This window comes from Megascapheus bottae, chromosome 10 (assembly GCF_031878675.1).
Source record: "Megascapheus bottae isolate mThoBot1 chromosome 10, mThoBot2.hap1, whole genome shotgun sequence".
NCBI lineage: Eukaryota > Metazoa > Chordata > Mammalia > Rodentia > Geomyidae > Megascapheus > Megascapheus bottae.
In genome coordinates, this window is record NC_143518.1 from 61,305,156 (window position 1) to 61,318,770 (window position 13,615).

At 38.3% G+C, this 13,615-nt stretch overlaps 1 protein-coding gene across 7 annotated transcripts in view; it reads left to right on the forward strand.

Moving 5' to 3' along the window:
• The window catches only part of Kcnt2 (potassium sodium-activated channel subfamily T member 2), a 267,206-nt gene that overhangs the window by 77,398 nt on the left and 176,193 nt on the right, over window positions 1-13,615 (forward strand). For all 7 annotated transcript variants that reach the window (XR_016536895.1, XM_090341474.1, XM_090341480.1 and 4 more), the window contains exons 2-3: window positions 8,373-8,452; window positions 10,609-10,708. Coding sequence is in view for 6 of the 7 variants with exons in the window: in XM_090341474.1 (XP_090197600.1) it covers window positions 8,373-8,452; window positions 10,609-10,708 (180 nt within the window). In the remaining variant the exon portion in view is untranslated. The remainder of the gene's footprint in view (window positions 1-8,372; window positions 8,453-10,608; window positions 10,709-13,615) is intronic.

A 13,615-nucleotide genomic window follows, 5' to 3' on the forward strand; every position in this document is an offset into this window, starting at 1 on the left:
GAGGAGGCGGAATCTCTTTGTAATTGAAGGATGATGAAATGCTCCACTGTACTTGTTCTAGCTTTTTGGTTTTTTTTTTTTTTTGGTACCTTTTGCTTTCCACACTTACTCTTAAGTCAAACTAAAGTTATTTAAATTCCATGGCTTTAAGTAAAGCAGGGAAGTGAAGAGAGCTGGTCCAGGAATGGACATTGTACATGAGGACAGTCATTTTCAAAGTGAAGAGAGGTTGTATTTGCTTTGCATTTGCCATGGGAACCACAGATTGTGGAGTTCCTCCTACCTGTATGTCCTGATCACAGGGCAGACACAGGGTGAATGTAGTTACTGGTAGGCTCTCAGCCCTATTTACAGTGATATGAAGATGATACTTGTCTAACTTTCTACATTCTCCTCTTATTGCCATTATATTACACACACACACACACACACACACACACTGTGCCTATACACATGTATGCATAGGTGGTATCTGCTTTATAGTGGTTGGGCTGAATGCCTTTTATTCCATGTGGTAGAATAAAAGCCCCATACTTTCAGCAGAAACTGTACCTTGAATGTTCATTTTCTACCTTTCCAAGGGATGCACAATGTACTAAGATGTTTTACAGTGTACGAAAATGATGAAGCTGGCTGGTGGTGGCAGTTTTGGTCAGTCAGCATCAGGAGGAGATGGCCAAGCTAAACAATCATGTTCTTTATGAACTTTTATGAATATGTATTTATAACTTTTTATTCAGGTATCCAATAAACTATATAGGAGACACCCCACATTCTATTATAGAATAGTCTTTGTTTTAGATGCTTTTGTCTAATTGTAGGCTAATGTACCTCTTCTGAGCATGTTTTAGGTCAGCTGGACTAAGCTAAATAAGCTATGATGTCTGGAAGCATATTTGTCCAATGCTATTTTGTTTGTTTGTTTTTCGGTCATGGGGTTTTGGACTCTGGGCCTGAGCTCTTCAGTTCAAGGCTACTGCCCTACCCCTTGAACCACAGTGCCACTTCTGATTTTCTAGTAGTTAATTGGAGATAAGAGTCTCACAGACTTTGGTGCCTGGGCTGGCTTTGAACCATGATCCTCAGTTCTCAGCCTCCTGAGTAGCTAGGATTACAGGTGTGAGCCACCGCACCCACTGTTTGTTTTGTTTTTATGATGGGTTGGGAGATTCAGCTTAAGGTCTGGGCTCTGTGTTTTAGCTTTTCCATTTAGTGCTGGCATTATACCACTTAAAACATGGCTCCTCTTCCAGTTTTTGGTTGCTGACTTTTCTACCTGGGCTGGCTTTGAACTGTGATCTTCAGGTCTTGGTCTCCTGGATAACCAGGAGTATTAGTGCCCCAGCTTCAGTTGCGTTTTCAACTGACAATATTTTCAATTTATGGAGGATGACCAAATCTTAAGTCAAGGAGCATCTATGTGTATAATACCATATGAAACTGCATGCATATGTACATGTGTGTATGTATATGTAGCTGGGCTAGTTTGTCCAAAATGATTTGATTCTCTTTTTCTTTTTTATAATGCTGAGATTCAGAAAAGTTAGGTTTGAATAGTGGTGAAAGAATTGAGTGTTAAAAAACATGGAAAATGGAGAGCCTGCCAGACTTTAAAACGAGCCTACCTGAGGTCACACATTTGAAGGTCAAAACAAGAAATGGGGAGCCATTAGACAAAACTGGTGAAGCTGCTTTTATGAAAATAAAATAGTATTGGATGGCTGGCCTACTTACAGATTTGCTTTTCCAAGCCTCAAATAGTGGATTGTCTTGAGTAGCTTCATTCTAGCAGTCACGTTGGCACACACCTGGATTTACAGCTACGTAAGAGATGGAAGTAGGAGGATTGCAATATGTGATTGGATAGGATAAAAACACAAGACCCTGCAAACAAGGCAAGACCTAAAGAACTTCTGGGCATGGCTCAAGCAATATTGCATTGAAGCATGAGGTCCTAGATCCAATCACCAGACTCAGTAGGAAAGACAGCAGAGAATTAACCATTAGTCACTAGGTACATCAGATTGGAAGATGAAAAGAGATTTAACTCACTGAAAATCTGGATTTTGCATCTTGAGACTTATTCCACTCACTCTCTTACTGTCTCAGAATCTGCCAGGAAGAATTGGAGACCCCATGAAGCATCTGTCCCACCATCTGACCAGCAATCTCCATTGTCTAGTAGGTCCCAGGTACTATGTGATATACCAGGGTAAGTATGAGACACTCAGAACTCAGCATAGTGCCAGTTTCCTTGGAGGTCCTGCTCTGGTGGACTTATTTGGTGCAAGTGAGAATGCTTCCATTGCCACCACAGAAAAGACTTGGTGGTCCTTGACCAAGGACCATGAACCAGGTGGCAGAAAACTATAGACATTACTGACCCACAGGTCTACAGGCCAGATACTTGAGCTGCAGGTCTGGATTTTTATGCCCTTTGATGGTTTCTCCAGCCTCTGATGATCTAGGAAGTCTGAATTGGGTTAGCATGCACTCTAATCCTGGCTGTCCACGTAGGGCTGTCTTCTCATCCATCTCTTTCTGTGCCCAAGTCTTCATTTTCTTGTGAAGGCAGTGATCATATTGGCTTGATTATCCATTCCAGTCTGATCTCATCTTAACCCCACTAATTATATCTGCCACGACTCTGTTCCAAAGTAAGGGTACATTCTGAAATACTAAAGGGTAATACTTACATAAATTGTTTGGAGTGTGTGACTTAAGTTTGTAAAGCACCAAAGGTAAATAAGTCAACTTAAGGCAATAAAATACATCTTGAAACATGTAATTTCTTCAAGTATAAATCTAATTTAGGGTTGCCAATAGAGTAACAGAATTGGTTTGTGGTACATAGGGAGATTTATTTGTTTATTTTGTAATGGTATTGCAGAGGTGAAGTTCAGAGGGGTTACAGTTCCATAAGTCAGGGAATGAGTCCATTGCTTTTTGAGCAATGTCACCTCTTCCCTGCGTACTTGTAGTTTTTTGCTCTGGACTGCTTCCTGCACAAGTATCGTTCATTTTCAACATAGAGTCCAGTGAGTATCACTGCTGGGTCGGTTCACCCTCTGTCCCTCCATTTCTGTGCCCTGCTTTACCATCCTGCACACAGATAAACTGACATACAAGGCAAAAGGTTCAGAAGTCAAAACCAAACAAAACCCCAACAAGCAAGATTGCATAAAACCACTTGTTTCCATTTCTTGGGGTTTGTGTTGACCAACATCATGTTATGTGAGTGTAGGCCCAGAACTGTTGAACCATTTTGATCCTTTCCTAGAAACATCCTCTGTGGGTTTCACTGTGTGAATGTCTAGCTTCCTGTAGAATTTTTCATGGACAAGTGTGTGTTTTTTTGTCTTTTAACCATTCAGTGTGTTTACTTGTAGATTTATAGGCATTTTTAGTTACAACAAATGAAGGAAAGACTTGTAAAAAATTATATTAAGTGAAGTAAGCCAGATGGAAAGAAACATAAATTCTATGGTTTCCCCATACAAAGGGATTTTGCGTTACCACTTTACTTCTGAAACCAGAGCACCGGGTGTGGGTTCAGGAGAAGCCCTGACATAAAAGCACAGAGATGCATCAAAGTGAGCAGGTTCCAGGACTGAGCATGGCACGGAGAGCTGTGTGTGTTAATATATCCAGATGCACACTGTCCAAAGGGCAACCAGCCTGTTCGGACCCTCAAGTCCAGACAGAGAATCCCTCCTCTGCCCTGATGGCCAGGGCTAAAAATCGAATAAGTGGGGCTGTGAGTTTGGCCTAGCAGTAGAGTGCTTGCCTAGCATGCACAAGGACCCGGGTTTGTGCATAGAAAAAGCTGAAGTGGTGCTGTGGATCAAATGGTAGAGCTCTAGCCTTGAGAAAGCCCAAGGACAGTGCTCAGGCCCTGAGCTCAGGCATCAGACCTGGCCATAAAAAAAAAAAAATTGAATAAGTGGTGGGCTCCATGCTCACGTTGCCTGCTCAGAGGTAGGCTGGAGGTCAGTAGCACCAAGTAACAGAGTAAATGAGGACGAAGAGTCTCCCGTGAAGAAGGGGTGATGCAATGAATATCTTCCTGTGGTGTTGGCCTGTGTCTTCCCTAGGATCCATAAAGCTCTAAATAGATTTCAAGGCATTGCTATTCAAATGTCGTAAAACACTGTTTCCCAAACAACAGTGCATTTCTGAACCTGTATCCAAATTACCTTCTGTGTTGTTAAGATGACGAGGTCTATTTAAAAATTATTAAGTAAGCATCTTAAGCAGGAAATAGGCGAATTACAATTTATCTAACAGCATCTAGAGTGGTTTTTACACACCATCCATGTACCAGAGCACAGAAATGAGAAGAAAACTTAAGAGAACATGTTTAGCATAAAATCTATAATTGACACAGCCTCTCAAAATATAAGCAGTAATGACAATTATTAGAGTATAAAAAATCTAAATGTTTTTCAATTCATATTTGAAGATATTAAAAATAATCTAAAGAGGATTCCAACCAATCAGTTGTAGGAATAGAAGCGAAGTTCACAAAATATATAGGAAAATAATTCATTAGTATGCTAACTGCCTAGCTTACTGTTAGGAAAATCACTTCTTCCAAGATAATTTGAAAACTAAGGTCTGAGGTAGAGCTCAGCAGTACAACATGTGCCTCGGATGTAGTAGTCCTGGTGTTGATAATTAGCACTGTCGTGAAACAAAGATCTCATCAGAAGAGGTTGTCAAGAATAGTCATGTAATAGACATAATAAAGAAAACCTTTAATCTATGTTTAAATGAAATAATTCAATAAATCAACAATAAAATGCTACAAGTTACCTTCCATCTGATAGAGGAAGGTAGTTTTTTTTTAAATCACAATCTGCTAAAAGTTTTAGTAAAATATAAGTATTTGTTGTGATCCCAGAGTCAACAGCAAAATTATTGCTGATACAGTACTGTCATCCGCTTATAAGGAATTTATATATACTACAATTACTTGACATTTTTCCCACAAATTATTTGTCAATGTCATATGGCAAATAAGTTAATATAGAAATAGAATTACTAGAGAATACCACCACCTTCTGGCGCCCAAAACGTTCAAGGAGAAGCATGAAAAACTATTGATGCATGGATACATGGAAGGAAATTAAGTAAATCTGCCATTTATAATACCAAAAGTAAAATTATTTTTAGTCACAAGACCACTGTTACTCTGCTTTCTCGATATAAGGTGCTTTTATACCTGGACTGGACCTCACTTTATATCCTAGGTTGGCCACAAAGTTTTGATAATTGTGCCTTTGCCCCGAGGGGAGGCTTCACCACATCCAAGTGCAGAAAAACATTCACAAAATAGTAACTGTAATGATAAAATACCAAGAAGCAAATGCCACAAAAACAGAGCAACAGAATACATACAATAACAAAAATGTTAACAAGAACATATTTCAATAGGAGTGTGAGAACATAGTTCAATAGAAGATGCCAGTGACTAATAACTGTGAGTTATGATAAATGTGACAAAAATGATCCTAAATTTTATCTTTTATATAAACATGTAATAAAAATGTCATGTTAAGAAGTGTTGTAGTTAGATTTTCCTAACTGTATTGTTCAAAACACGGCATACTAGCTGAAAATAAATTCAAATAAAGTCAGATGGAGCAAGCAAGAAGTGAGCGAGAGGGAGGAAAGAGAAGGAAAGGGAAGGATGGAGGAAAGAAGGAGGGAAAGGACGAAGGTGCAAAGAAAACAGAAAGGAAGGGAAGGCAAAGAAGGGAAAGAGAAGTAGAGAGGGCAGGAAGGGAGGAACAGAGGGGAAAGAAGGGAGGGGAGGGGAAAGAAAGGGGAGAAGGGAGGGAAGGAAAAATGAGCAGAAACTAGAGGAGTCATATTTAAATGTGGAAAAGGAAGGGTATTTACAAGTTGTTAAAATGATAAGGAAATATTTCTGAAAGAATAACCACTAAAACAATCACATCTGAGTCCCAGAGAACCATTTGGTAGCAGGGAAATTTTCTAAGATGAGCCATATTGCTGGCAGACTCCAGTAGATGAGAGAAAAAAAGCCTCTAGTCTGTACTGTGCTGGAGTTTGATGGTTGTTTCCTGTACCTACAAGAATGGGTCCAAAAAGATTCTATTAGCTTTCCATTTGTTTATGGTTTTGGCTCTAATCCCCATAGTATCAGTGTCTTTTTGTGTGTCAGCCACAATTCTGCAAAAATCAGAACACAAGGTTAGCCAGTGTTTTTTTTTTTTCTTCACATCATTTTATGAGGGCGGGGGATGGAGGGGGAGAGGGATGGATTCAGAAGTCATTTGAGGCTCTGCAAAATGGTCTTTGCTCAGACACTGCAAAGTGGTCTTTGCTTCTTGGAAATTGCTCACAGTTTGTGAGTATATTGCAGTCTAGGTCATTTTTCTATTCATTGCAGAGCATTCCACTTGACAATGGTGCCTCTTTCAAAATGGAGTAATTGATATTTCTCATACTCTCCACTACTGGCTTTATTCAATAATGTCTTCATTCCATTGCAATCATATTGACTACCTCAATATGTGTAGACAACCAGTATGTCACCTCATCCTTCATTCTTTATGCTTATGGGCTATTTCCGGTCCTACTATGTTTCCTAAAGTGCCACATTATTTTCAGAGTTCTTGTCATTCTGCTGGATTCTCTCAATGACCTCATTTTTAGGAAAAGTGACGATCTGCACAAACCCAGGCCTCAATTCCAGATACTGTCTGCAGGATGGATACACGTCCTTACAAATTTGATAATTCAAGGAAGTAAATGTGCATGCCCTTTGCTAAATGACTTGTGAATGGCCACATGTCCCCTCTCAAATTTGCTTTGGTATCCATAATAAATTTTAACTAGTTTAGCTGGATGTTTGTATTGTGGCTAGTTAATTTTAAATGAACTAATTTTTCATCCAGTGAACAAGTAAAACAGACCAATCGTGTATGGATGTGTATGTGAAGAGAGGGTGGGCGTTTCCAAGATGCTAATGGAGTTTGGATCTGACTGTATGCTCATAGGCTTTCATAAAGTTTAGTGTTCAGGAAAAATTATCCGACAAAGAACTTACTTTCCTGTGTTTTTTTCCTCCCCATATAAATATAAGGTAAAAAAGGAGGAAGTGCAAAATGGAAGTAGAAAATTATTTAGGGAGGAAAGGAAAAAAGGCAGAAGATGTTCACGATATTAGAAGATATAATAATTACAGCACGGGTAGTTACTGATGTCTACACTGCATTGCTGTTGTGGCACACAGAGGCTAACCTTTTGGCTATTCTTAAGTTCTCTTGGGTGCACAAGACAGTAGAGGAGAAAGTGGGACTGAAATATCCCCATGGTATGAGAACATGTTATGTATCACTTATTATTTTCTTCTTTCAGCTTCTCTCACAAGTTCTCTTACAAAGAACAAAACAAAACAAAACAATTCCAGCCCAGCCACAAACTCCCAAACCTGTCTAGTATACTCAAAATGTTGTGATATTCAAAACAAGAAAGCAAAATTTTGCTTATGCAGGCATTAAAATGCTTTCTTAGAGTCTTTCATTCTTAATCTATAATAAATATACTTGAGAGTAATTAATATGGTTGATAATTGCCAGCATGTTATTGCACAATGAACAGTTGTATTCTTTTTACTAAATACCAGACACATTGATTTTAACCTATAGAACAAAGCAGAGTTTAGAAACAATATTAATATTTGCATTAGAGTAATTTTTTGGCTGTTGATTTTATTCCATAGTAGACTAAATATGCAATATTTAGTATATTAACAATCTACTTCATAATCTATGGTAGTTTTAATATTCTACTTTGTGTTAGCATTCCTTTGTCAATAATATGGATATGGTGCCAAGTTAGTAAACAAAAAAAGGTCATGGTAAATAGTGAGTTCTGCTAGGATTCAGTTGAAGTAAAGAACTTGCTAAGAATAAATCTTGGGTCCTTGACTTTCAGCAAATCTGGAATGTCCAGCATAAGGTTTTCAAGCATTCATGTGATTCTTAAAGTAGATAAATTGGGGAGACATTAACTATTTTGGTTATCCCAAAGGGCTGTGTTTAATGAGAGTTTTGAATGATTTCTATCAATCATGACACTCAATACAGGTAACTAAAATGACTGCATTTGAACTACTAAAATGTTTAAATTTAGAAGGTAACTGCTTCTTTCTAAAATAACAGAAGTATATTGTATTCTATTCTCATTTTATGTAATGCAGTCTGAATTTCATTTATTAAAGAATTTTATCTTAGAATATTGCTATTTAAGTTAGAGAACGGCAAAGTTGGTTTATATTTATCGGCTTAAAACACAGTTGAGTTTATTTAAATGTATGCATTAAATTTTTTTTCTTGCAGGGTACAAGTTGAATTCTACATGAACGAAAATACATTTAAAGAAAGATTAAAGCTATTTTTCATTAAAAACCAGAGATCAAGTAAGTTATTTCTTTCATTCTTGTCTTAGTGCTTGTAAATATTTCTACCTCAATTTTCCAGCTGTGCAAAATAATTTCTCACATAGCAACAAAAAATATGGTGAGACTGCTTGACAGAGAATAAAATCATAGGAACTATAGGTGTGAAATCTAGTGGAGTGAATGTTTTAGGAGCTATAAATGTTAAATCTAGTAGAATAGAGGGAATATCTCTTGCACACTTTCACTTTTCCAAATCCTACAGAAATATGTAGGCCCCTGTGTGAGCTATCTGAATTTGTACAAACATTGAGGATGCTAACTTAAACAAGGGGAGTCGGAGTGGGAGGGGCATGTAAAATACTGTACTTTGATGGGGCTCCATTGTTTGACTGCCTAACAGCGGGGGATACATTTCACAGTCCATCAGGAAGAGTCAAAGAATAAATGTACGGAACACTGGCATCTTTCCAATGGAGAATTTGAATTAGCCAGTAAGCGTAGGGTGAATCTTAAAATTTAGCATCTCACTGACACTTACCACGGAGTAAAATTGGGGAACACTGGAAATTCAAAGGAAGGTGACATATTTGTAATCCCTGCCCTTTTAAGGTCAGTGATAGCTTTGTTGGCTTGCTTTAATATTGACTATTTTAGACATCATTTACAATTCCCAAAAGCAGGAGCCCTGCATTGTATTTCTATAGATACTAATCTACCTGAAGTTTGATGATGGAGCCCTCTTCGAGTATTCAAAATTAATTTGTCCTTCAGTAGGCAGGAACTACCTTATTTGTGAGAAGTTTTCCAAAGATTGGCTGCTCGAAGTGTTTCATTATTTAAAGTCAGCCCATTAGATGCTATTTGTTTCCATTAGATGTGATTAATGGAAGATTAGCTTCAGGGTTAAAGCTGGTAATAACTACAGCCCTCCTAGCCTGGTAATTTACAACTTCCCCATGAAAGCCCCTGGGTAAAAATTACCTCAAGAGGCCATGTTGTCTGAATGAAGGTGTTTAATAGTCATGGTCCTGTGTTTCTAGGCCAGAAAAGGTAAATTGCATTATTTAAATCCTCACTTGACTATCAAGGAGAATCACATGAAACAAAGGCACATCCATTACTAATTTAAAAGACTTTCATAAAGAAGCTAACTCATCAAATATGCTCAGTATTTTAATAGGAAAACATAGAAACATTATATAATTAGGCATTAACCTTTCTACAGAAAGGTTACACAATGCACTCCCAGTCTTGTAAAAAAATAAAATGACATTTTGCTTCTAGATTTATTAAGAAATAATTATAGGATGCACTTTTCCCAAATTTTATTCAAAATGTACAAATCAAATACCACAGTCTAATTGCTGGCAAGGTATGCTTTTAATCAGACTTTAAGTATGTTTTTCTTAAGTTTTAATTACTCTTCTTCATCATCATTAAGTATTATGGGCTGTCCAATTGTGACCTAAATAGTTTAAGAGAGAGATGTGTGTGGAAGTCTTCATTCTCACCACATTTCATTGACATTTATCCTGATGAAATGACAAGGATCAGTGGTCTCAATTCAAAAATTAGGAGGGGAGCAGAGAGGCAGAAGGTGGAGAGAGAGAACTGGTATGTTGCTCAGCATACTATCATGCTTTGTCTTTATATATATAATTATACAATTAATATGCAACATGTAATTATATAAATTGGTATATGTCATCATGCAAACATATAATTTAAAATATTACATATAATTATACAAATGTAGCTAAAATTTTCCTGTTATCAAATCCACAAGGTGTCCTGGAGCTGCAAGATTTATTATTTATTCTATGAACATAATAGAAAGCCAGCTTTTTTAATAGAATGTAACTCATTGGCTATATAGAATGCTTAGAGCTATACACCTACTCGATTTAGCCTCAATGGGATTCCTGTGTTGTGGCTTCTAGTTGCTCAAACCCACAGTTCCTCTCAGGAAAGAAAATGGATTGCCATTTGCAGTGCACATGTTCTGTAGAGCTCTCCGCGAAGGAACTTCAGTGAGTTTAGACAATCATAGCATTGCAGTTTCTAAATACAAACTAAGCAGGTACTTTACTAAAAGTCAGTGTATTTGACAATCCTTTGTAGTCTTTCATGAACTAAGTTCAAATGAAAATCAAACTTTTGTTATTTGTTCAAAGGTCTAAGAATACGTCTGTTCAATTTTTCTCTCAAATTATTAAGCTGCTTATTGTACATAATCCGAGTGCTTCTAGAAAACCCTTCACAAGGAAATGAATGGTAAGGTACTTTTGTCTGAACTTCCAGAATATTCTTGTGTTTATTTTGAATTGTATTACATACATTTTGAAGGAAGAGTTGTAGAATTATTATTTTTTCAAGGATGGGAGATGATTGTCACAAACCAATCTGGCTTTCAGGTGACACATCAACAGAATCTTTGCAGGCTCTGTGTATACTTTTTGTCTTGTCTTCTTTGCCTTGTTGTCTTTTACCTATTGTCTATTGAAAATACTGTTATTATGAATAATCCAGGGGGTATTGATATCTAAGAAGCTGGAGATAATTTTGTTCAAAATGGCTCACTCTGTGTGTGTGTGTCTGTGTGTGCCTGATACATGTGCATGTGCCAGCATAATGATTTGAACTCAAGTCTGAGGCCCAGATTATCCTTTCTACTAAAGGCTAGTACGTGGGCCATAGCTCTGCTTCTGGACTGTTGGTGGTTAATTGGAGGTAAGGGTCCTATTATGGACTTTCCTACCTAGGCTTTGAATTGTGATCTCAGAACTCAGAACTTGGCTTCCAGAGTAGTTCAGGATTACACGTGTGAGCCACCAGCATCGAGCTGTCTTTGTCTTTAAAGACCCAAATGTAGTTCTATTCTTGATTTATGTCTACTGGTCAAAGGTTCAGTCTGGAATATGCTGGATTTTTCCACATTTCCAATTATGCTGGAGTTATACTATGTTTGAAATTCAATAGAAGCACAGAAGCAAGCTTGGAGATTCATATTTCACATCTCCAGGTTCACTTGTGGCCTATACAGTTCTTTCTGTGGAATTAAACCATCTTGATTGACTTTTACTTACTTTTTCATCCAGAATCCTCTTCTTTCTCTTAAATTAAATGTTTATCCATTTGTGGTATGGAATAAGATGCTCAAATCAGACATCCCTAACCCACAATGCTTGACAACAAAAGTTCACAGTGATTTCCTCAGCAGAAACTTAAATATGATGAGTAACTTCACTCAAAACTATTTTTCTCAGTGTGAAATTTTACCCTCAAATAAAATAGCCTGTAATATGCATTCAAATAAGTTGGGGACTCTCTAGCATGTTTAGTTAGTAAAGACTTTTTCATATTTATTTAAAATTATGGAGATAAGGCAAAGATTAGCTTATAAGAATTTTTATCAGGCAGTGATCTGTGTGCTGATTCTTTATAAAATAATTGCTTACTGAATTTTAATGATAGGTATTTTACCATACCTTTATTGAATACTTAACATGCCCTGTCAAGGCAGAGGTAGATAAGACCAGTCCATACACAGAGGAATATTTTTGGTGATATAAGGATTTGAGCTCAGGGCTTTGCCTGTTGATCAGGAGTTCTATCCTTTGAGCCGTATCTCTAGTGCTTTGTGCTCTGCTTATTTTTGAGGTAAGTTCTCACATTTGCATCCAGCTGGCCTGAAACACAGCACTCCTACTTTTGCTTGGGGAGATGGTTGCATGCCTTCGCACCAAGATCTTGAGTGAGATGTAATCTCAGGAAATCTTTGCTGTGATGGCCTTAAACCATGGTCCTCTTGATGTGTGCCTCCCCAGCTGCTAAGATCACAGCTTGATGTGTGCCAATATTCCCAGCACTCCAAGGACATTTCCAACCTGTGAAAAGACTGTACAACTTACTAGTTCCGAAATAGATATTTTATCATGCCTGTGGTTAACTGGAAGAATCAGAGACACTCTGATCCTTCCTCCTCTTTGCATTTCGTCATTCAGGATGGATCCCTTGCCTTTTGGCCTCCTTTAACTCAGGGATCGCGGGGCCATTCATTGCCTTTCTGTCTCCCAAATGGCAATTGAATACTCAGCTTCTTGGCTGTTGAGGACACCTGAGCTTCGCCACTTGCCAGGCACCTTCCCTGTGTCTTCCATACTGCCTGGGACGTAACCAGCCTTTGGTCATTCTTGGTGTGGCCATCCTCACTTCCCAGCCTGGTCTCAGCCACCTCTCATTTATACTTACCACTCGGACTTTGCTCCCTTCTGGCTCATTCTCACAGTGAGCTTCATTCCCCCTGCAAAATATAAGACCAGTCTTGATGCAGCTGTCCCTTGAAGGCCAAAAATGCCAACCCTGAGCTTATCTCCACCCTTTGTCACCCACCCCGCCCCCCCTCTGTTTCTAGATCACAGTGTTAACACTGCCAGGTCAGGGTCTTCCGGCTTTTGCTTGTTTTAGTGTGCTGGCCGTCAGATGATACGAGGCACACTTCCTTGTTGTCACCAGGTGTTTACACACTCATATTAAGCATTTTATTTAAAATTATAATCTCCTCTCACGTTCTCCTAGAATTCTTTCCACTCGTCTTCTCCAGAAGCGCCTTATATTGAACATAGGTTGTTTATTGATCAAGTTTTGTTTGTTTGTTTTCTCTATTGGACTAGACATTTCATGGTGGATTAAGGAGTTTGGCCTGAATCTCCACAGCCCAGTCCCATAAGTAATAGAATATGAGTAAAACACTTTCCTCTGTCATCTATCCTCATACCTCATACCTCCTGACCAGTGCGGGGCTACAGGTTATTTGCTCAGCTTTGTCTCCCTCTTCTTTTGTTTTCTTTTTAGAAATAAGTTCCTCCTTCTTCCCCCAGACCCCCAAGCCATCCTTGTTCAGCTTGTGTCAGGGATACCTGTGTTATTTCTGAGGTCACAATTTCTGGGCTACACCTTAGTCCGAAGCTCTCACTCGGTTTTAGGCCTTGTGTGTATTCTGAGTGGTGTCTGGCTGCAGCCTGAAGAGTATTCTCACAAGAATGTGTCGCATTTAATTCTGCCATTTTTCTACCTTCTCTGTATTCTTACTGAGGGCCAAGACTGTGTCATTTCTGCCTGTTTTCCTCTCATTCTTAGCATGAGATTTGTCGAGTCAGGCAATGATACAGAAGTAGTAAA